Genomic DNA, 25,857 nt, shown 5'->3' on the forward strand with positions numbered 1-25,857 from the left:
GAACAAGATAGCTGACAAGACAGAGAATCCTGAAAAGTTTGCGTCTTTGAGTTTCATAGTGTCATGCATTCGGTGATACAGGGCAATTGGCTGTTCATTAAGACCCAGATCCTTGTGCCCCTGTAACAAATATTTCCAAAGAGAACTCTATCTAAGGCAAAGATGACTTGGGAGAAGAATCAGACAAAGGCCAAAGTTAAGTGCAGGCCTTAGTGAATGAGAGTAAAATCAGATCCGTTTTACTTGTAAAACAGGATCCCAAATAGGAAAAAAGTAAGAACAAGACTTTTACTAGAAAGAATGCTAGAAATCATGAGAGAGCAACTTCACAGTTGATGTGAAAGCTGATGGAGTTACATCACCATTTCTGGATACTGAGCAGGGAAAAACATTTTTGTGGGGCCGGCCCCATTTTTGTGGGGCCGGCCGGGGTTAAGTTCAGTGTGCTCCACTTCGGCAGCCTGGGTTTGGTTCCGAGGCACAGACTTACACCACTCTGTTAGCGGCCATGCTGTGCTGGCAGCCCACAAACTAAAAAATAGAAGACTGGCACGGATGTTAGCTCAGGGTGAATCTTCCTCAGCAAAACAAACAAAAACAAAAACCGCTTTTGTGAAGTTGACAATGTGGAGCAGTCAGTTATAATCATTTCTTTTTCTCCTAGAGAGGTGCAAAAAGAAATTCCATACCAGCTTTCTCTTTCTCTAACACTTTTACCGAAACTTATATATCCTAGCGTGGCTATTTGCTTCTTGGGGCTTTATTTGCCTCCAGATCTTCCAGAATTTCTAGCAGATATCTTCATTTATAATTTGTGTTTGATTGGCAAGTAAGGTTTTTCAAGCTCAGTCATATTTCTTAGAGGAGTGATAATGTACCTGAAGACCCTATGAGAAGGAATTTAGAAAATACCATTAAAAGCATCAAAAGCAGAGGTTCTACGTTAAAATTGGATGAACTAAAGAAAATGAGCAAGGGAATACAGCAGAAACATATAGAGAAATCTAAACTGATGAAAATTATAAACTAAATCAGCTCTGAGAAGAAATACGAGAGTGTACGAGTGTCTAATTAAATGGTCCCAGAGTATTAGATTTTGCTCTCATCCCCATTGATCTCTCTTCCTAAATTCTGCACACTTGATTTGAAATTTTAACTCATCTCTCAAGATATGGCCACAAACTCTCACCACTATCACCACCAGGTTAGTGATTTATTGTATATACACTCAACACTGTTCTTTTGCACCATCCAGGTGATAGCTGACTTCACTGGACCAAGCAGCACAGAGTACCACACCACACACCCCCTGTCCTTTTGTAAGTGCTACTAATGTAACCATCCTGCCAAATAGGCATATAAAATTCACAACTTAGCCTAACTCACATCATCTCAGTGGGTTGACAATTAGACTGTGTGAACAAAACTCACAAATTTCACTCATGCCCAGATAAGAGGTTTGTATTCTCTTATAATTTCCATTGTGACAATTTAGCCAAAAGAAAGAGAACGAGTCTAATAAGGTTTGTTTTGGATATTGATTTTAAGCAAGAGAGGGAAGTCTAGCATCAGTTTTTATCTCCTATTTAAGGATGTCCATGTTTCCATTTCCCGTCTTTGGACGATTCCCAAGTACTCTCAGTTCTTTACAATGCCTCAAGGTTTAGCTTATCTCCTCAATTTACATCCTAAGAACTATGAATTTGAAAGCAATATTTAATTCACTGTAAACTCTTCCCTATATTTAGTTTACCCTGGATTGTACTACAAATAGATGAAAGCTGTATCATCAATCTTGAATACTCTTTTGTCATGAATACTGGAAGAATTCATGTTTAAAAGTAAAATAAAATAATGCTCAGAACTTCAAGAATGGGAACTGGTAGGCTGTGTCATTCAAGTGCCCTTCTTAGCCTACCAGCTTGATTAGACCAACAAAGACTCATAGCAAATGAAAAAGAGGTTTTCAAGGTAGCAAAATTCGTAGAGTCATAAGATATTAGAAAGGAAGCTAAGGTGCTATGGAAACTGTATATATAGCAGAGGAACTATTTCCAGATAATGATGCTCAGAGTGTTCCTGTAGACTTTCTCTAATGGAAGGAGTCTTTATAGCCATGTCCTTTCCCCCTGAGGTGAAAACTTGTTACAGAGTTTTATTGTTTAGGTTTTTGGATGCCAGGCCCTTGGGAAGGTGGCTGTTTCCTGAAAATCATCAGAAACATGGCTGGAACATTTTAATCGTTCAAATTTGTGTAAATTTAACAACCGCAAATCTAACTAAATTATAAAGACATTTTTATGTCTACACATACACTGTCTTCTCATGCTCCTTTAGTATGAAAACTCACTTGTGTTTTCTTCCAGGGTAGAATTTCAGGTTTTTGTGTGTGTGTGTGTGTGTGAGGAAGATCAGCCCTGAGCTAACATCCAATGCCAATCCTCCTCTTTTTTGCTGAGGAAGATTGACCCTGGGCTAACGTCCGTGCCCATCCTCCTCTACTTTATATGGGACGCCACCACAGCACGGCTTGACAAGCGGTGCGTCGCTGCGTGCCCGGAATCTGAACCTGCAAACCCCGGGTGGCCGAAGCGGAGCGCTCACTTAACTGCTGTGCCACCGGGCAGGCCCCTAGGTATTATTTTTTTTACATGACAGGACGTTTCCCTTGATGAACCTAAGCTGAGATTAAGAAATAAATTATTGGGATTAAAGAAATAAAGAGATTTTTTTAAGACAGTCATATACAAATCTCCCAAGTTTGAATAAAAAGAGGTTAAAACGTAGGACAGCACAGTAAACTGTATTGCTGGAGACCATTGTCCCCTTTCCAGTGTCCCCAAACATGCAAATCCTTGAAGAACACATTAGCAACTCTGCATTACCGATGTCACCCGTGCTTACTTTTAATGCATGTAGGGGTCATGGTAGATGAGAATTGTTACTTCACCGACGTATGTAAGTATCTTCCTTCCTACATGACGTTTACACCTACATAAAGTTTTTATACCTTTGCCAACAGAAAAAACTGTACTGCAAAGAGGTGAAACACAACAGTCCCTTAATAAATGCTTATACAATGAACAAAGGAATTTTAGAACTTAGATATTGTCTAGTCCAACCACTCAACTTGGCCAAAGTCACACTGTTGGAAGAATTAAGAATAAAGGTTCTCAATCTCAGTTCAATGATATTTCACTATTCCAGGCCAATCAACCATCAATTGAAAGATGAAATTTTCTCCTCCGCCCTTTATTCTCAATCCTAAATACCACTGCTCCAGCATCTTACCTCAATTTATTCAGTCTTTTAGCTTGGGGATTTTTCCTGTAAGATTACCTCAACCAATATATAGCAAACACTTTGCTGTCCATCCCTCCTTTTTAGAGGCTCTCTTGAATTTGACTTTCATGGATAAATCATTCAGTTATTTCCACTTCCTCTCAATGCCCTCTCATCTCCCTACTGCCCTCTTACTGTGGGTGCTCCCCAAGACTCCCTCTTCCATTCTGCTTTTCAATCCACATCCTGTGACTGGACATTTAGCCCTGACCTCTCTGAGCTCCAGATTCATGTCTCCAGGTGTTTCCCGAATATTTTTATGTAGCTATCTCCTCATACTCAATATGTCCAAAAATACATCCTCTCTCCTCCCACATATTTTACTCAACTTCCTAAGAGTATCATTACTTTTCCAGTCATGTAAGTTCAGAACTTTAGTCATCTGACTCCTCCTCTACCTTTACCCAGTTCTACTGATTTTTAAAAAATTCTTTGTGCTCATTTTTGAACTCATTTTTCTTTTGGTTCCTACAAAAATCACCAAAAATTAGGTTTACATCTGCCTCTCAACCAGTATCCCTTTCTCCAATTCATCTTCTTTCTTAAACATCTACTTCATTATGTTAATTTATTGTTCAAAAAGTCTTTCACTTTTCTTAAAGAGGATCTTCTTCTCGAGCCAGGTGGGTCTACTCACTATTTTCCCACTATACTTTCTTATTCCTCAGCCTGCACACAATAAACCCCAAAGCTAGAGTACACATCCTCTCAATCACCACCTGTTCAAATCATGACTGCCTTCAATGGTGGTTCAAAATCTAGTCTTTTCAATGAAGCTTTCTGCTACTCTTTCTGAATTTACTCTTTATACACTACCATTTTTGGTGCTCAATTGCCAATTGCTTTACAGCTATGTGTTGCTTAATGAAGGAAATACATTCTGAGAAATGCGCCATTGCAATTTCATTGCTGTGCGAACATCAAAGAGTGTACTTACACAAACCTAGATGGTATAGCCTAATATACACACCTAGGTTATATGGTACTAATCTTATGGGACCACCGTCGTATATGTGGTCTGTCGTTGACTGAAATGTTGTTATGCAGCACATGACTGTATATGTTAACTCTCTAAATGTACTTATCTTTCTGGTATTGCTGTAGGAACCACATCTTACATGTCTTTGCCACTTCGGAGACTATCGCAATAACTACATCACATTATGAAAAATGACCATTGTAGTCAGAACATGATTAGGTAGTAGAAAATTCTGAGTTTAGACCTTGGCTTTGTTCCTTTCTAGATGAGTGACCTTGGGGAAGGTACTTAACCTCTACAAGCTTTCATATCTATGGGCTGTTTTGAAGTTTAACAGAATGTGTATGTATGTGTATGTACACACACAACATTAACATAGTATCTGGTCCATAGTGAGTGGACCAGATGGCTGTTATGATTTTGCACACAATAGGCACTCCTCTTTGGTCAATATTTTAAACTGTACAATCTACAGATTCAATGCAATGCAATCCCTATCAAAATTCCAATGGCATTTTTCACAGAAATAGAACAAACAATCCTAAAACTTGTATAGAACCACAAAAGACCTGGAATAGCCAAAGCAATCTTGAGAAAGAAGAACAAATCTGGAGGAATCATGCTCCCTGATTTCAAACTATGTTACAAAACTAAAGTAATCAAAACACTATGGTACTGGCACAAACACAGACACATAGATCAATGGAACAGAATAGAGAGCCCAGAAACAAACCCACATATATATGGTCAATTAAGTTATGACAAAGGAATCAAGAATATACAATAGGAAAAGGACAGTCTCTTCAATAAATGGTGTTGGGAAGACTGGACAGGCACATGCAAAAGAATGAAACTTGACCACTATCTTAAACCATGGTTTGATAAAAATTAACTCAAAATGGATTAAAGACTTGAATGTAAGACCTGAAACCATAAAATTCCTAGCAGAAAACGTAGGTGGTAAGCTCGTTGACATTGGTCTTGGCAATGATTTTTTGGATCTGACTCCAAAGGCAAAAATCAACAAGTGGGACTACATCAAACTAAAAAGCTTCTGCACAGCAAAGGAAACCATCAACAAAATGAAAAGACAACCTAACAATTCGGAGAAGATATTTGCTAACCATATATCTGATGAGGTGTTAATCTCCAAAGTGTATAAAGAACTCATAAAATTCAGTAGCAAAAAAATAAACAGGGGGCCAGCCCGGTGGCACAAGCGGTTAAGTACTCGTGCTCCACTGCTGCGGCCCGGGGTTCACCGGTTCGGACCCTGGGCGCGCACGGACGCACTGCTTGGCAGGCCATGTTGTGGCGGCGTCCCATATAAAGTGGAGGAAGATGGGCACGGATGTTAGCCCAGGGCCAGTCTTTCTCAGCAAAAAAAGAGGAGGATTGGCAGATGTTAGCACAGGGCTGATCTCCTCACAAAAAACAAACAAACAAACAAACAATCCAATTAAAAAATGGGCAGAGGATCTGAATAGACAGTTTTCCAAAGAAGACATAAAAATGAACAGCAGGTACATGAAAAGATGCTCAACATCACTAATCATCAGGGAAATGTGACTCAAAACCATAATGAGATTATCACCTCACAGCTGTTAGAAAGGCTATTATCAAAAAGACAAGAAATAATTAGTGTTGGAGAGAATGTGGAGAAAGGAAACCATTGGGCACTGTTGGTGGGAATGTAAATTGATGCATCCACTATGGAAAACAGTATGGAGGTTCCTCAAAAAATTAAAAATAGAACTACCATATGATGCAGCAATTCCATTTCTGAGTATTTATCTGAAGAAAATGAAAACACAACTCAAAAAGATACACACACTCCATGTTCATTGTAGTGTTATTTACAATAGCCAAGATATGGAAACAACCTAAGTGTCCATCAACGGATAAATGGATAAAGAAAATGTGATACACACACACACACACACACACACACACAGGGAAATTATTCAGCCATTAAAAAGAATGAAATTTTGCCATTTGTGACAAAATGGATGAATCTTGAGAACATTATGCTAAGTGAAAAAAGAAAGAGAAAGACAATACCATATGCTCTCACTTATATGTGGAATAAAAAAAAAATTAAGCTCATAGACACAGAGAACAGACTGGTGGTTGCCAGAGGCAGGGGTTTAGGGATGGGCGAAATGGGTAAAGGGAGTCAAAAGGTACAAACTTCCAGCTATAAAATAAATAAGTTATGGGGAGGTACTGTACAGTGTGGCAACTATAGTTAATAATACTGTAATGCATATTTAAAAGCTGCTAAGAAAACAAATCTTAGAAGTTCACATCACAAGAAAAAAATTCCATAACTAAGTATGCTGACAGATGTTAACTAGACATTGTGGTGATCATTTCACAATATACACAAATATTGAATCATTGTGTTGTACACCTGAAGCTAATATACTATATGTCATTATATCTCAATAAAAAAAATTTAATTAAAAAAAAAATAAACCTCCAAAGTCATGCTAAATATTTTTTCTTAACATGCTGTCAAGTTTCCATTTCATGTGAAGTTTTACACCACTAGTGTAAAAATACACCAGTTCTGCATTTAGTCAAAAATTACTTTTCTTTTTTTTTTTTTTTTAATTTTTTGTTTATTGCAGTAACATTGGTTTATGACATTGTAAAAAAAAAAATTACTTTTCTAAGCTACTTTCCAGAGGAGTAGAAAAGGGAGCTTTTAATTTCCAAGCTGTGGCCAAGACCTAGTATACAAAACTCTGTGAAAGATCAGCTTCATCCACACTCATAACCCAATCCAGCATGATTTTCAGCATTTATCATTTTAATAATGCAGTTAAAGCAGAAGTAAAGAACCTTTGAGGAGGCTAGAAAAGTTTCCAGAAAGCTAAGCCAATGGAAAGGGTTTTTTGAGATAGGACTGGTAGATCCTGTCAAAAACTGGAGTTCAATGATTAGCAACCATGGCCAGCCTTTTTTAGGAAGAAAGTATGAGCTTTTCTTTAACCACCAAGTCAATTACCAACTCTGATTAGTGGCTTTACAAAACACTATGAAAATGTTGCAATCTAGTACATTAAAAACCAATGACCTGGACTTTTGTTGGCTGAGGTAATTTTTTTTTTTTTTTTTCCCCTAATGAAACATACAGTCTTTTATCCTTTGTGCAGCAGGTCACAACTTTTCATACGTGAAGTCATACTGTATTTAAAAAATCAGATACTATACCTCCACTAAGTTTCCAGGAACTTCCCACCATGAATATCTATAATTTTGCAGGAGAGGTTGCATCAAGTTTAGCAAGTCAATGCCATTGTCTTCTTTTGCCTTGATTTGGGCCTCCCACAACGATGAGCAGCCACAGGGCAAGTTTCTCTCTATACCATACCCAAATTGTCTCCCTTCAAAGACCTTGGCCTCATTATTTCTGCACCCCTAGGCAAGGAAATTGCATGGCCTTACCGCAGATGTCAGGCGAGCAAGAATTTCATCACTGCTTTCTTCAGAGTCTTCCATTTTTTGATGAGACCTTTGAAAAACAAGAAACAAATTACCCTTCAGCTTTGGTTGCGCAAATTTATCTACCAAGTTATGGGGAATACATGGCAAATAATGGCATTATTATTTAATACATTAGTGAAAGAATGCAAGCAAAAAACCTGGTGTCAATAATGTCAGGGGAACACAACTCTGTTGCAGCCCAACTGTTCCTTCAAAATCAATTAGCAAGAACCTCTTTACGATATACCAGTTAAATTCTGAGGATCAAGTATTGTTCTCCTAATGATATCACAGAAGAATCCTGACACACCAGATTTACAAATATGGGCATGTACAAAGCATAAGTAGGTATGAATATAAGGTGGTTAAGTACTGAAATTCCCTCTAAGTCTAAACGAAATACAGATTTTGAAAATATGAAACAAGAATTTTCCACTACATTTGAGTTTCAGCCAAAACAGATTTATTATGAAATCGTCTATTATAGGCCTAATATTGTGATAGGAATTATGTGGAATACAATAGCAGAAGCAGCACTTTGCTCTTTTTTAAGAGACCGCAGCCCAGTTAAGAAGCCAAGAAAATGACGCATATGTTATGTAACTAAAGAGGGACATAACATTTTACACAGTATAAGATCAGTTTGTCTGTTTAGGAAGATCACCTTTCTAATGTAATTTATGAAAAATTCTCACCACACAAATGCATAACTAACATATAAAATTATCTACTTCCTAAAACAAATCTTATAAAACAATTTTTTTTCCTGGTTTGGGCAAAGAAAATAAACTAACTAATGGCAATTGAATATATATAATTGTCTCCTAGATCTATTTCCACAGCAATCCCTTTCAACACCTTGTGGACTTGGAGGGATTGGTGGTAATTGCCCTGCAGAGCAGCGTTGTCAGAATGGCAGTTCAATGATTGATTTCAATCTTGGTAACTGCAGTGGGCCAGCTGGAGCGCTAGCCTTCCAGGGCATGAAGGCTTCCCCCGGCTCATAGGAGAGCTAAGCAGCAGCTCTTTAAGAATGGAAAAGCTAGTCAGATCAATTCTGGCATTGGCTCCCGGTTCTGTAAATGTTATTAAACCCTTTTACAGAAAAAAGGCCACATCCTTTAAATCAGAGCAATGAATTATGAACTACTGCCTTTACAAGAATTACATGATACAGGTATGAAGCAATGCCGATGTTCGATGTCAAATAACTTAATTACTTGTGCAGCAAACTGTTTGAAATGTTAGCTAATTATCTGCCCAATAAAAATAGTGGGAACTGAGCATTATAACTTAACCGTATTCCCAAAAAAGGAAGTTACTTTGATAACGAATATTTCAAACAACGAGCTTTATTACTACAATTATCTATTCACAAGGTTTCCATACATATGAAGTTATACTGAGAAAAGATTTGCAAGCCTTTATAGCCACCAAATCGGGTTTATATAATTAAGCCAAGGTGACCGAACAGATCTGACGGGAAATTAAGAGCCAAACGCACTAGATGCAAGAGCACCAAGCAAGGGCTTCGCCCCTCTGTCTGTCTGTAGTGAAGCGTGGGCTGGTCACGCTGTCTCATGTTTCTCAGACCCCGGCAGATGCCTGAAGGATTAGTTAATGGGCATGAGGTATTTTGCACTCGCACAGATTCTGTCATGAATGTGTTTTCAACAAACTGCTGAAAGGAACTCAAAATTCCAAAGGAAGCCCTTGCGTATGTGACTGATAATGGCTATTTCATGAGTAATGGCTGAGCCATTGCTGGTTTAGTGACAAATAATTTAGTCCCTGTTCAGAAGCAAAACTATCTTTCATCATTCTTCCACAACAAAACATGCCTTGGCAGACACGTTTCTAAAAGAAATATGCGTAAGAGAGACAGAGCGAAGATCTCCCGAGAGCTGTCCCGAAGCCCATATCCCATTTTTATCACCTCAGTCACCATGATTTATGCCCAGAATTCCCAAGTCTTTCTCCAGCCCCTGAATCTCCCCTGAGCTTGCCTTGTTCTTCCACCTGCCTCCAAAGTGGCTCTAGCTGGCAATTCCAGGAACTTTATTTTCACCCACGTGGGGATCTTCTTTTTTTTTTTTTGTGAGGAAGATCGGCCCTGAGCTAACATCTGCCAATCCTCCTCTTTTTGCTGAGGAAGACTGGCCCTGGGCTAACATCTGTGCCTATCTTCCCCCACTTTTTATGGGGCGCCGCCACAGCATGGCTTGCCAAGCAGTGCGTCGAGGCATGTCCGGGTCCGAAGCCGGCGAACCCCGGGCCCCCACAGTGGAGCGCGCGCACTTAACTGCTTGCGCCACTGGGCCGGCTCCCCACGTGGGGAACTTATAGGCTCCCTGAAGTCAACATAACTTACTCCTCTTGCCTCCTGCCCTCAGTTTCTACTAGCGCCTCTCAGCTTCATGGTCACCCTGTGGCCATTCCCTCCCTCCTGCACTCCCACCTTTGCCAGTCACCAGATCCTCTTACTTCTCTTCCTCAAGTTCTGCTTTCCTTCAGTGCCTCCCCACAAGCCTCATTGACAGTCAAGGCCCTCACCTTCGCAAATTATTTTTACTACCTTCTAACCAACTTCTTTGTCTCTGGCTTCCCCTCTTGTACCCAATCTCCGACCGGGATTATCTTTCTAAAACCCACATCTGGTCCTGCTATTCTTCAGACTCCAAATCTTCAGGGATTATCCCACTGCCTACTGAAAGCTCTACAACTCAGAAATACTCTTCCCTTCCTGCTAATGTGCCCCATTGCCCCCTGCACCAGCAGGCACCTGCATCTCACCTGGTGTAAAGGAGGGTCTTGGGAGCAGGACTGGTGATAACAGGCAAACAGTGGAAGAGTCTGAACAGGCGGAAGGAAGAGAGCAGGATAACACCTCACCACTCTCCTTCCTCCCTCAGCACTGCGGCCCTCCCCAGCTCGATGCCAAAACGCCCAGAAATGCTACTCGTTCCCTAGCAAATGTATTATACAAAATGTAGTTTAATTCTGATTATTTAGGAATGTAAATACACATCAGTGCAATCCACTGAAGACCAAGTTCTCACTATCAGATCAAAATAGACAATGAAACAGATATGGCAAGGGAGAATAAAGAAAAGAATCAATTGTAATACTTGCACATTTTCCCATTACTACTAAAGGGGGCTGTGCTGCTCAGTGAACAAGAGAGGAAGAGAGAAGCTCTGAGTGTGGTTTGTCAGTGGTGAGAGAAGGGAAACAGAGAAACCTGGCGGGAATCAGCAGGTAATGGCAGTGACAAGGGACAGAGGACAGAAAGAGAAGAGAAAAGGAGTGACTCCAGGAAGGAAGACCCATCCCTGAGGGTTTGTGCTAGCAGGAAGCTCCCAAAAGGCACTGTCTAGTAATTCCCATGGCTGCTTCTCAATGTCTCTGCTTGCCAACAGCCCAGGCCTGACCTAGTAATTAGCCATGGAAAAGTGCCAACTCCTAGTGCTGCGGGCAGACGTCTTTATAAGTCCGAGAGGTCTGCAGTATCTAAGGGTGTCATTGTGAGGACACAGGAATGGCAAAAGCCTGTGATCCTCTGCCCTTGTCTCTCTAACCATCAAACTAGACACATTATCATTTTACCCAGCCCCGACTGAAAAAAACAAACAAAAAAAACCCTGCCGTCCCTACAGTCTTCCCCATCTTAATTAATGGCAACTCCATCCTTCCAGCTGGAAGCCATTCTTGAATCCCACCTCCCCACATACACACCCACACACACCCCACATTGTATCCATCCTGAAATCCTACTGACTCGACCTTCAAGGTATATCTCCTATTTGACCACATCTCACCACGTCTACTACCACCACTGTGGTCCCAGCCACAAAATTTTGCCTAGACCCAGGAGCCAGAGTGGTCTTGTTAACATGTAAGTTAGATCATGTCCCTCTTCTACCCAAAAATCCTCAAATGACTCCCCATCTCCCTCAGTATAAAGCTGAAGTCTTTACAGTGGCTGACACCTCTTGCTGTCTCACTCAGCTCCAGCCACATGTGCTTTGCCTTTAATGCTTCTGCCTTGGGCCTTTGCACTGGCTGTCCCTCCTCTCAGCCTAGAGTATCTCCCCCAGATACTCACATTGCCTTTTCCTCACGTCCTTCAAGTCTCTATCAACTTCTTGGAGAGGTCTTTCCTGACCCATATCCATATCCCTCATTTCCTGCTTTATCTTCATAAAGTTTTCTACCTTTAACCAACATAAATCATCTGTCCCTACTACTAGACTGGAGGCTCCATGGGAGTAAGATTTCTGTCTGTTTTCTTCATGGTTACATTCCCAACACTTACAACACAACCTAGTACAGAACAGGCATTCAATAAACATTCATTGAATAAATTAACTGAGTACCTTAAACTTCAAGGAATGCTCTGCTATGAACCACCATCCTAGGATTCCCACTGCACAAGGTATTAGCTTGTTATCTGTAGTCATTTCAGCTAAAAGACCCTGCTTATACTCAAGAACTATTCCCTTTAGCCCCCAGCATTCTCCCAGTCTCCTGCAGCAGGTCTTCCTTTCAAGGACCTTCTTGTCACTAAAATCTAACAAGAATGACCTTCTTACATCTAACACCAAAAGCTGGTAACTTTGAAAATCTCTTAAATAAAATAACAGCAATACAATCATCACCTCCACCTCCTCATCTTGCCCTAAGAAATAATAGTACAGACTTAGTGACAGTTTCCAACCTAGACAATCATTTGACAGTCATTTACACCATTCATAATGCAACAGAAAAGAAAATCAGCAGGAAGTTTCCCACCTGAGGAGATCTCCCAACACAAACTCTCAGTCCAACATGGTTGAGTTCCAATAAAGAGCTTTAGGAGTCAGCACACAGGAGCTGTGATCTGGGCAATGAAATCCATTTTATACCAGTCAGGCCCAGTATAATCTCTAGCAACCTGGATTTAACTGGAATCCCTGCAGAGGTTCCCAGAATTCTTTTAGAGAGAATTCCTTAATATGAATTAGCATAATGGGTTCAAGATTATTCCAACGAGGTTTTTAAAAATAATGCTTGCCACAACTTGTCTATACAAGAGATAGAACCCACACTCCTTAGTCAGGTTTTGACCAAAACATTTGTGCCTCAAGATCCAGGAGCAACCAATATCATCCTGGAGTTGGAAAAATCTTACCTCCTTTTCAAAAGTGGAAGAGGTTTCCTGGTATTCCATGGTGGAAGGCTGGAAGCATTTTCTTACAAAAACGTTATCCAAATAATATCACTTTACCTTTGTATATTGATATAACTTTAAAAATGTACTAGTTCTGTCTTTCTGTCTATCTATCTATGTCTCCCTATTGAATAGCATATGTGGGCTTCCAAGAGCTACCACCACACGTAACATTGTTCCTACAGGAACATGTGTTAAATGCATCCCAACAATCACAAAACAGACAAAATTTGGAGTCAAGTAGTTTGAGAGATAGAGACTGCATAATTGGCACAGGCCAACCCAGCTGAGGTGTCGTTCACAACCTTCCAGGTCCACTTAAGCCAGCACTATACTGGGCACAGACATGTTGCACACTACAGATAAACCTGACAATATGAAACATGTCCTCAAGTCAGCTTTCATGTAAAATGCTATTACTGCCATCCCGGGGGCTATTCATTAGGTCCTGAGTACTTTTTGCATGTATAGTACACATCAATCTTTGCACTAAACAGAGATATTCTAGACTGGGACCTAATGAGGGTGGGGAACATACCTGTCTCCAAATCAGAAATCTGACAGAAAAGAGCATGTTCTTAGGGGATGTCAGGCAAGCCTGTCCACTACCTCCCACCACAAACCCCTCTCCCCACCACCCCCCACCCCCCGCCACAGCCAGGGTGACATTGACCTGCTCTGTTAGGTTTGGAGGGACTCAAGGGAACCAGTGTTTTTAGGATGGACTTCAGACTACCATGTTGAAATTTTAGGGCATGGAATAAACCAGAACCAAGACAAACTATAAAGGAATCTTTCAAACATGATCCCATGACAAAAAGGAGATGCACAGCACACAAATTTATGAAAAAAATCATAATATCCAGTACGTTTAGCAAAATCTATCTTTAAGATACTCTGCCAACACAAGTGCGAGCCACTTAGCGTGATCAGTGGTTGTTACAGGCATCTTAGAAGAAACGATATCCAAGGTGAGATTTTGAAGGATAAGGAGTGGTCCTGGAACTGCAGCAGGATTACCAGGACAAGGAAGTTGGAAATGGCAAGAGATAAAGCTATAGATAAAGATAAAGTCAGGGTTCCATCTGCTACTGCTAAAGAGTTTTGGTTTTAGGCTGAGGGCCATGAACTTTGGCTGTAAAGCAAACGAGATAGATAGAGAAGTAACTAGAAGAATTAAAGGTAGGTTTGATATCTTGTTATTATGATTGAGAAAACCATTTGTTTGCTGAAGGAGAACAGCTAACAGAGAGTGAAAAACTGAGACAGCAGGAATAGGAAGTCTCTAAGGAGGGGTAGGACCCACTGCCCAGGGATAAGGATGAGTCTTGAGCAGAAGGAGGGGCTCTTCCTCCAACAAGCTGAGAAGGAATGACAGTAAGTTAGCCGACAATGCCACAATTTACATTTTCCTTGACAATCCAGAGTCCATTCCATACCTGCTGATTGTTAAGCAAGGAAAAATATTCATGGACTTTCTCTTTCAGAAATATTTCCTGATCTAGATTTAAAATTTTTCTTCCTAAGAAATCATTGCCAGCAAGTGCTAGATACCACAAAAAAAGAATGCTCCTCAAGGACCACATACTCAATCTCTACCACATCCAGTACCTACTGACCCCAGGAGGGTAAAAAGGTGTCATATCTAACACTCAAGCACTGTCTCATCTATATTTTCCCATAATATCTATATTCTGCTCACGTCTGTTTTGCTTAACACAGCAAATTCCTATGACAAAAAGAAACAGCAGGATGGTAGAAGAATGAGAATTAGATTTTTCTTGAGATCTTTGATATATGAATACAAACAGCTGTTCAACCCTCTCACGAGAAGATAATTTTTCATAGCATCAGGCTACTAGTTATGCTTATAGAGGAAATTTATCAAACCGTAGTAAATTGTGAATGTGATGGGTTTCATTAAGGATCTGGGGTATATAGTTAGACATTCATGTAAAATTGAATAAAACTAGTTATTACTGATACCTCTTTTGCACATTTTATATTGAGGATTTGAGGATTAATGCTTAATGTTTAATTAAACAGGTACATTTCAAATGCTAGCACAATCGGGCCTAAAAGTTCAATTTTTGTTAAAATTCCTATACTACTGTTAAATATTGATGTACTCCCATAAAGATAAGCAATCTTTTCCCACATCTGGAATAAGCCTTGTCTGTAAACAATGGAAATTTTGGAGGACTTAGTGTTTCCTTGGGAGAGGGAGTGATGAATAATAACAAAGACTAAGACCAGCTGATTTCATAGCATTTTTATAAAAACAATTTAAGGTAATAAATGGAAATTTTCTTCACCTACAATCCTAATACAAAACTTATGCCCAGATCCATCATGAAAAAATTTTTTGAAAAATACTCAAAAAATGTTTAGTTACTGACACAGTATTTCCACCTCTCCAAAGATCATAAAATGAGAATCTAATTAGGAAGAGTCCAGAATAAAAAGGGTAGGTTTGGGACACAGGAACGGCACACTTGAAGTTGATCTCCCCAGTGAGAAGCTGTTAATTCAGCACCACTTCAGAAATTAAGGATGTCAATGGATTTCTCATGTTGCTTATACATGTCAGGTGGAAAAGAAAAAGTTAGGCAGCATAAGGAGAATAAAGGGAGCAGAGGTGACAGGGAGTGGCTAGTGGTGGTGCTACTGTATATAGGGTGCTAAGGGGAAACAGAGATCTGAATTTTGGGAGTCATCACTGTGGAGCTGAGTGAGGGCACATCCAGAGTGAGAGTAGAAAAAGAAGAGAAGTTTGAAGACTGAGCTCCAGGACACTCCCTGTTTAGAGGTCAATGTTTCCAAATGTAGGTTTTATTGTTATGCATGTATGGTGAGGCCAACAGAGATCAGGAGACAAATGCCATTGAAAAAATAGGTCACTTTGGGGAGAATTAATATCTTAACAATATTGAGTCTTCCAATCCATGAACATGGATAGATCCTCCACTTATTTAAGTCGTTTGATTTTTTTCATTAGACTTTTGAAGTGTTTGGCACACAGCTTTTGCACACATTTTCTTAGATTTATACCAAAGTATTTCATTGTTTTTTTTTTTTTGCCCCAGTACATAGAAATATAGTTAAATTTTGTATATTGACTTTGTATGCAATGACCTTGCTAAATCTACTCATTAGTTCTAATAAATTTTTTGTAGATTCCTTAGGATTTTCTTGGTACATAATTACGTCTTCTGCAAGGAGAGATGGCTTTATTTTTTCCTTCTCATCTGTATACCTTTTATTTCTTTTTCTTGCCTTATTGCACTGGCTAGTGTTGAAGAGAAGAGATGGATTAGCCTGTTCCCAACCTTAGTGGGAAAGCATTCAGTCTTTCACTATTAAGTATGATGTAAGCTATAGACAGGTTTTATCAGATTGAAGAAGTTCCATTATAGTCCTACTTCTTTGAGAATTTTTATCATGAATGGATATTGAATTTTCTCAAAAGCTTTTTCTGTATTTATGGAGTTTATCATACAGTTTCTTTTTTAGACTGTGAATATGGTGAATTACATTGACTGACTTTTGAATGTTGAACCAGCCTTGTATTCCTGGGATCAACTCCCCTTTTTCATGATGTATTATCATTTTTATATACTGCTGGATTCGATTTACTAGTATTTGTTGAGAAAGATTTTTGTGTTTACATTCATGAGTTATATTGGTCTGTTTTCTTTTTCTGAACTTTGTCATAATAATGCTGGCCTTATACAAGGCCTTATATTATTTGCATATTGTCATATTCCTCACAGAGCCAAGCAAAGTACTTTATACAAACCTGATGAACAGTAAATGCCTGTTGAGTAAGTCACTCAGTAGAGTGTTGGTGACAAGTGGTTGTCTTTTCCCAGACCCTCTGCTCTCTGCCCCTTTTCCTCACCTAAGAATTAAGAGGAGCAAATTCAATTATCTAGGAAATCCCTTCCAGATATAAATGCTTAGGAAGCTACATATATGGAATTTTCAGATGTGTCAGCCAAGTGGTGAGAGGTACCATGCTTGATAAGATATTCTTTATGTCACGTTAATATTAATCTGGCTTCTTTACATAGCATTTTGAGACTTTGATTTAATTAACTTTCACCTTTCCTATCATTTAACAGAGCTCTTTCTGTAAGGGCAACTTTATAGAACAGTAGATTTCAACCTTGGTGTGCATTAGCCTCACCTTTAGAACTTTACAAAAAATACTGAATCCATGTCTCATTCTCCATCCCCATCCTAATTCAGTATATCTCAGATTATACCTCTTTATTTCTTAAAAGCATCATAGTTGAGAACCACTGACAGGTCATTTCCAACTTCACCTTCCGCCTTCAATTCACATTGTTGCTGCTAAGAATAGAAGCCTGTCCCTCTGGCAAGTTAGGTAACCTGCCTTGCTTTAGTTCCCTCATCTGAAAAATCAGAACAGCAGTAACTTCAAACTGTTGCCTTAAATAAGTCATTATATGTAAAATGCTCAGAACAGTGCCTTGTATATGACAAGTGCTATGTAAGAGTTAACAATTGCTGTTATTGTTTTTATTGTTGTCACCGCCAGGGCAGCTTAGGCCAAGTGACTAAGCTAGTCGTTCTCCATTTTTTAAGCAGGGGAACCCCTTTAACATAGAAATAGATCAGAGACCCATAAACTCTGTACATGTTGATTGAGCAAATACATGACAAAAATGTTACCGTAAATTCAAGTAACAAACGATTTTATTTATTTCAGTAGCATCTATATACAGGTAAGTCATTCTCTTTATTCAATGTAACAATAATGCTTGGCTTCCCTATGGATTTGCAGACTCCTGCAATCAGTCTGACCCTTGCTCCCCACCCTTCTCAAAGTCTGACTTCCTCTGGCTGTGACCCACTGCTCCAGCCACATCAAGCTGCCTTGTGCCACCAGTCTTCCTAACTTCATGCCCTACACACTGTGACATCTACACAAGTGCCCTTCTGCTTCTCTCTCTAGAGCATGCAATCATGAATGCTAAGAAATTCATCTTAACACACTGGACTGAGCTTCCCCTAGAGTTGCTTAGTGAGGAATCTGAATGTCAGCACACCAGCCAATTAAGTATACCGCTCAATAACAGCAATAACAATGAGCAGTATGATATTTAAAAAACAAAAAAAAAAGGTTAGAATCAAGAAAAGTCAGGTTGGGATGCAACGAGAGGGAACTGTTTCAGCAGAGGTCAAGTGGCTGAATAGGATGTCTGTGGCTTCCACAGACAGACCTCAGGAGCATCAGCAATGCCAGCAGGCATCCAGGAGGGCACATCAGCCAGGCAGGACCACCAGGCACTGATCAAGATGAGAGGGACAGACCCAACTTACACCAGCCACAGGCTCCACAGCAGATGCAACAGAACACCCCAGTTTCACTTCAGGAGTCACTAGGGAACTGGCTGCCCATCCATTAGGCAAGACAGGGAGGGTGGGAAAGGGTCCACCCTGACAGGAGAGCCTCCTCTGCCAGAGTCAAGGGGCCCACACCACTCATCATATACCCAGAGGCTGTCTGGCTGAGGAGCAGGGAGAGGGTGCAGAGAGACTAAGCCTTTTTATCAAAACATGCTAAACTTATTTTTATTTTAGCTAACTAAAGAGACTTTTAAAGTTACTTTATTAGAATAATTTTACTGGATTAGACTAAAATTATGGGGCTTCTTTTCCTTCTTCCTGGCTATCTAGTAGGATGGAGGCTCATGTGGACAACAAACAATAGACTGCTGAGAGAAAAACAAAGAAGCTACATGTTCCTTTACATGTCTGAGAGTAGTGTAAGTTAAATTTTAGCAATCCTCTACAACTCTTTTAATAATAGCATAAATGTTAACTGCCCTATAATTGGCAGAATATGGTTTTATGTATTCAAGGTTCATAGACTCAGTCTATTCAGAGCACTACCCCCCTACCCCTGGCAAGCTGGGAGCTGCTGTAATGGTGGTTGAAAGAAATAATCAAGCTTCCTCACAGCCTGAATTCTCAAACAAGCCAGTGTTAGAGAGAAACTTCTTACTAGTCCTCAAGGAATTATTAGGCTGCCTTTCCCTCTAATGTTTCTTCAGCATTCCTAACCACTCCCCATCCACAAAAAAGAGTTAGGAAAAAGTACATTCTGGATAACTTGATTTGGCTTTCAGTTTGAATGAGATACCATGACTTATTTTTAACCCCCAGAGATAGTACCCTTGACAACTGATTCACTCACTTCTTTCACATTACCTACTCAGTTTCAATATAAAAGTTATTTGCATAGAACAGGAATTTTGTTTCCTCAAATTAGCCTAGAAACCTGCAGCAGCTCTATTTCTCTTCCTGCTTTAAACATTCTTTCTTAAATGCAAAAAAAAATCCACTTTTTTTCTTTTTAAAAATGCATTTGTACAGAATTGCATTTATATAGAGACACTAAGTGGTTTCCTCATAAGTTTAAAGAGATTTAGAGAGAAGACAGCAAATTAGAGGTGCCTAATGGAGAACCTCATAGGCAGACCTTAATAGCCTTCAAACATCAAAAAGATTATTAAAAGGACCACAGGACTGGGTTTTCAGCTCATGAGAGGACAACCTAAGTTAACGAATCAAGAGCACTTTAGAGGGCATTTCAGTAGAAGGGATAAAAATGAATGAACAACATAATATAAAGGATAACATAGGACTAAGAATGACAGAAGAATGGAAAAAAATTTTGAGGCCAACAGCAAGAGCAGTAAGTTACTAAAAGTAAGAATGACGTGGACTGGAGACATCATGGAAGTTTTGTGGTCAACATAGGGCTTGGGCTCCCCCTTGAGGGGTGGGTAGAATTTGACTAGAACAGGAAAGAGACAGAGGAAAGAGCAGAGCATCACACGGGCATGAGGAAATAAACGGGTGCGGGATGGGGCTAGAATGAACGGTGAGCACCAGGTAGAGCAGAAGTTATGATGGGATCATCCGCATCAACCACAAGAAGGGCCGTGACAACGGTGGAAAGAAGACAATGTCCCTAGGCATCTTTTCTCTAACCATAGTTTATTCCAAGGCTGGATAACCTAAACCTTGGCTTTCCAAAATTTCGCCAAAAACATTCTACCAGGGGTTGGCCCCGTGGCTTAGCAGTTAAGTGCGTGTGCTCCGCTACTGGTGGCCCAGGTTTCGGATCCCAGGGGCGCACCAACGCACCACTTGTCTGGCCATGCTGAGGTCGTGTCCCACATACAGCAACTAGAAGGATGTGCAACTATGACATACAGCTATCTACTGGGGCTTTGGGGAGAAAAAGGGAAAAAAAGGAGGAGGATTGGCAATAGATATTAGCTCAGGGCCGGTCTTCCTCAGCAAAAAGAGGAGGATTGGCATGGATGTTAGCTCAGGGCTGATATTCCTCAAAAAAAAAAACAAAACAAAAAACATTCTACCATAGCTTAGAAGTTTGTTTTTAACTCTAGTGGAGAAAAAAAATATATATTTCTCTCTCTAGAAAAAACTTGCAGTGGTTCAGTAATTTTATCTTTTTATATTTTGCGCTTATAGTATGGGACAGACAGATCCAAAGCTCCCCAATGACAATTTTCCCAGAGGAGTTACCAAGCCCAAATGCACGTGTTCATACTGACAGAAAAAAATTTGCTGATAAACGAGGCATGCTACAGTGATTCTCAACTCCAGGGGCATGACATTTGTGTTCACTGATCAGTGTGACAAAAGACGACAAGTAATCTAGAATGAATATTAAGACTCAAAGTTTTCAATTTCATTTTTAGAACTTAGAGCAGACACAGGGCTTCCCTATAACAAGGTAATCTCACTCACTGGCATTCCAATCCGCTTTCTAAGTGAGGGAGAAAGAATTGGAACTAAATCATGAAGACTGCTTGCAAGTTTATTTTAGTTGCCCTTATGCCCACATTAATCTGGGGAAGCCCATGGGATTGCACACGCTTCCATCTTGCATTCAGGACAGGAAACGGTTAAGGGCTGCTGGAGAATGCCAGTCCCACAGAGTCAAAGCAAGTCACAGCCGCCTCCAGCTTAAAAAGCAAACCACTCCTTCTTAGAAAGCTTGTTCAAGTTTATTGAAACGCTCCTTGACTTTTCTCAGGAAACTTCTGACCTATATTAAAAGCGTATTACACTAAAGAACATTTTTCATACTTAGACTAATTGAGTGATGAATTATATTTGAATTTTGCTTTAGCACTGCAAGAGCCTCTATAATGAGAGGTGTAAATTCACAACCATTTCAGAGTCAGTCTAACATTTTTATAGCTTCTGTTTATAACTTCTCAGAAGGGGAAGCTGGAATGACCCCCATAACTCCTGGGAACACACTCTAGCAGGTGTTAAAACCATGTGCATTAGAACCATACAGACGTGCATTCAAACTCTAACACTCCACTCACCACTTCTGTGACCTTGGACAGGTTACCTGACATCTGTGCCTCAGTTTCCTCACTTAAAAGATAGAGATAATAGTTGGAACATTCTGAAGATGAAATAATGAATATAAAGCATTTAGCATAGTTTCTGACATAAAATGTGTTCTCTACAATCAACCTTTCTATTACCACAGTGTCTCATTAATATTCTGACACACTTCTTCTCTAAAAGCCTGTATTAACTGTTCAGTATTAACTGTCATTTTTTTAACAAGAGCAACTTTCTTTCTTACGATTGTAGGTGTTTCTCCCTTAATCTACTTTCTTACCCATGAAATGAGGATAATACCACTTGCCCTGCTAATTTCACAGAACTGAAAGAGTCAACAGCATGGGAACATATTCTGAAAACTGAATATGTAAAAATTAATACCTAAAATTTTTAATCTGCAATTCATCATACTGAAATAAGCATGTCATTAATGCTGTGGATAAACAAAGGCATGTCAGAATCACCACGTCATGACTCAAGTCCTGTTCCAAAATCTTCTCCAACAAATTATTTTAATTTGTTTTAATCATACAGTGATTCAGTATCTTCATGTGACAATGATTCACGTGTTTTAATTTGCCAAATGTTGCTTCTAGATTATTTTCAGAAATGTCTGTTGAGCTCTTTCTTAGGAAAGTCACAACTTGGATAGTGGATAAGATGTGTTATTATTTTATTCCAACTTAAGCTAAATCATGTTTATTCCTAATTTAGATCATCTACTCATAGCAACGATTAAATTAGAAGCAGCATGGTGCAGCTGGCGAGGCACGGACTTCCGGGATTTGAATACCAGCTCAGTCATTTACTAGCTGGTTTTTTAATTTTCAGCAATTTATTTTACCTTCCTGAACCGGTATCTGAGAAACGGGAACAGAACAACTACCTCTTAGAGGAGATGGTGATCTTAAAGAGCAGAGCATAGTCCTTAGACACAGTAAATGTTCTCTAAGGGAGAATAATTTTACAATGAAACAAAATAGCATCTACTTACAGTTCACAGATGCCAGCTCTAGCAGGAATGAGAGGCACAAGTTGCAGTAAGAGTTTGACACCATTTTGCCATTCTTCTTCTCTTTCAAATTCACAGTACAAGTAGCTACATTCATCAGATGAAAACTGGTAGAAAACATAGGTATCTTGAAAGTATAAATGCTGGTCCACTGTTAGAAATGAAAAAGGTGTAGATCAGTTTTTTTTTGAAGTATTATTTAGAGAGTCGTAAACCAAAGAATAAATTGAAAGCCCTACTAATTATTAGGGAGAAGCCAGGGATAGGACTATAATTATATATTTTAAGTCCATTCATGTTCACAATCCCGTTAGAAAGGACTTACTGACCAACATATTTTTATTACTTGAAGCTTTTGCCAGCATATTCACATTTTATAACTTTTCTACTTCAGAGACAGGTGAAATCTATAGCAATTCAAAACGAGTTGGGAGCAACTTTTTTAGCATCTCAAAGCAAACTAAGACATTTAAGTACTTCAATGGTACACAAATACAACACCGAGGCAAGTTTAGATCAGTGGTTCTCAACTGGGGGTAACTGTGCCCCCCAGGTAACACTGGTAATGTGTGGAGACATTTTTGGTTGTCATAACTAGGGGATACACCAGAAGAAAGGGATGTTGCTAAACATCCTACAATGTACAAGACAGCCCCACACAACTAAGAATATCTGGAACAAAATGCCAACACTACCAAGGTTGGGAGACCCTGTTTTAAAAGGAATCAAGAACTGGAGACTTTTCCAAAAAACATTTATACAAAATGTTTTGCTAACCAGAAACCTGAACCCCACAAGCAAGCTGATAATAACATTCATCAAAGGTAGTTAACTGATTTTCTAAATAAGATTATCAGGTACTAGGTATTATTAACTCACTAAGATTACACCCACGTCCCCATCTGTAACACTCTTTCACAATGGGACTTGGGGTATGCCTTTCTGAACCTTGCTATGTTCTCTGACCCTCAATATTTATTACCCGTAGAAAAAAGAGCCTCCCAGTCACCAACCAGCACCTGCATGATGGAGCTAACTACAGAACCTAGATTGCTTGCCTTCTAATTCTTCAATTCCCTGGGCTCAACTAAGAAAAGAAATATCCACCATCTATTTTAGTTTCTAGTTAACATCAATTTTCTATTTTGTTTAAACAGCTAATTTTCATAGGTCATATCTCTAACTGCTCATGATTACTTTGTCAATTAAAATGGCATACACATTCCACTCATAAAACCAGTTTCTGATGATTATTCTAAGTACAGCAAGATAAATGACACATTTAGAGCAACTAAAGATGTCAATGATTAAAAAAAAATTGTGAGCAGCATTTTGAGTAGAGAAGGGAGAGGATAAGGGAAAGACTCTTATAGGTAGTAGTCTACGAATCAGCAAGAACCTATTATTTTTACAAAAGGTGTGAGAAATATCAAAAGATGACCTGTCAAACAGAAAAAAATAAGATGACTTGTCACTTTTATTTATATAATAAGAGAGAATGCAAATATTTACCTGCAAAAACAATTTCTATCTAGATTGTAACATCCTCTAGAAAATCAAGTACATTTTGGCCTGGTAGCTTAATAAAATAATGATTTTGTGTCTTTCAAACATGTAATACTAACCTGATGACATAATTCCCATATCCAGTAGGAGCTGCCAGACCCCTATGGCCATGGATCTACATTGGACAAAAGGACAGTGTTCTAGAAGCCAGTCTACCAGTTCTGACCCAACGCAGCTTCTCCTGGACAAAAACAAAGCCATTCACAAACAAAGACATTGTTGCCACTCATCTGCCAAAAAATTGATATTTAATACCATCCCTTTCATGTGTTTGCTTTCTTAAACAAGCAACTCAAGAATAAATGACATGTACTTCATTCATCTTTCAGATTTCTGCTCAAATATCACTTCCTTAGAGAAACTTAGAATCATATCCTCTTACACTTTTTCTTCAAATCACCTAACATTTAGTAATTGTACGTCTTTCCAAATGAATAATATCTGCTTTCCTCACCTAAGAATAATTTTCACAAGAACAGGGACTATGTATAACTCCCTATTAAACTCCAACAATTAGAACAGTCCAGATACACAGCAAGTTCTCAAAATATACGTATTTGAATAAATGAAGGAATAAATTTAGCAATCCTTTATATAAAGATAATGCTTTATATCTTGCCTTGGTAAGATAAGTACCTCAAGTTGGTGATGATAAACTTTGGTTCAACCATTCATGGATTTTTATCTATAAAAATAATTTCAAGAAGGCCAAAGTTGGGACCACAGTGAGTGGTATCGAGTTTGGTTTGCTACCCTTCAAACAGAGATTAAACCCTAAAATTTGTCTCAAAGAATAAATCTGACTGTTAATCTTTTTAATATAATCTAAGCAATCTAGCTAAGCAGCCTAGATCATAAACTCATAAACCCAGATGTGTGTGATGGATTCCGCTAACCGAACACACAAAAATATTCTCCGTAATTGTCTTAAAATATACAACTATATTTGAAGAATACCCCAATCTGGGCATTACAAGCAGATTCTTCATGCCTACTTTTCCATCTTTATCAGCCTCAGATGAAAAACCAAAAGAAGAACACTCTGAAATATGTTTTTTCATTTGCAGAAATTTCATTGAATCCCACTCTCCCTTATGAGAAAATGTCACCAAAATGCTTTATTAAAAAAAATATGTATCATGTAAATGGCTATCTTTATTCTGTATTTGGTATTTAAGGACCAAAAGATGTCAACATTTTTTTTGTATTCCTAAAACAGAAAAGTATTGCCTATCTCTTGTGATTGGCATAGTCACAAATACCTAGAAATCACACAGTAACCAATAATACGAAGATATGCCATGAGGCATAGAGTGAAGGAAAAATAAGGTAGTACACTTTTCTGCTGAGATATTTGATCAAATATTCTAGCTTTGGATAAAGTATCACTTTTTTTGGTAAAGTGTCACTGCTTGAAAGATAACTCTAAGGCAATTAAGGCAGTATCAGACATGTTCAGTTGCAGGTTAGTATTAAGACACTAGAAAGATTAATAGCCAAATAAATAGATGTTTTTTGAAACAAAACAAGAGAACAGATCACAACAAAACAGGCAATTAGACCAGTCAACATTAACTTCTAATTCTATAGGACACCTTTCATGTTAAAGGCTCAAAGAGTTAATTAATTCCTCAACACTTCTGTCAATTAGCCAGCATCGCTGGGCTTGTAAGCAGTTTTATCCCATGGGTTAAACACTGTATCATCTTATTTCTTATTCTGGAACAATACAGCTCCTCCACCTGCTCTGTGTCTGACATCACCCAGAATATGGAAGGATACAACAAAACATTTACTAAACAAATAAACTGCCAAATTGCAAAGGTG

The 25,857-nt window shown here is 39.0% G+C and overlaps 1 protein-coding gene across 2 annotated transcripts in view; it reads right to left on the reverse strand.

Moving 5' to 3' along the window:
• RAPGEF5 (Rap guanine nucleotide exchange factor 5) overlaps nucleotides 1–25,857 on the reverse strand; it is a 221,499-nt gene that overhangs the window by 152,931 nt on the left and 42,711 nt on the right. For both annotated transcript variants that reach the window (XM_058527007.1, XM_058526996.1), the window contains exons 4-6: nucleotides 24,090–24,211; nucleotides 22,447–22,615; nucleotides 7,775–7,841 (exon numbers count right to left, since the gene is read on the reverse strand). In XM_058527007.1, coding sequence (XP_058382990.1) covers nucleotides 7,775–7,841; nucleotides 22,447–22,615; nucleotides 24,090–24,211 — 358 coding nt within the window. The remainder of the gene's footprint in view (nucleotides 1–7,774; nucleotides 7,842–22,446; nucleotides 22,616–24,089; nucleotides 24,212–25,857) is intronic.

This window comes from Diceros bicornis, chromosome 3, assembly GCF_020826845.1.
Source record: "Diceros bicornis minor isolate mBicDic1 chromosome 3, mDicBic1.mat.cur, whole genome shotgun sequence".
In the NCBI taxonomy this organism is placed as follows: Eukaryota; Metazoa; Chordata; class Mammalia; order Perissodactyla; family Rhinocerotidae; genus Diceros; species Diceros bicornis.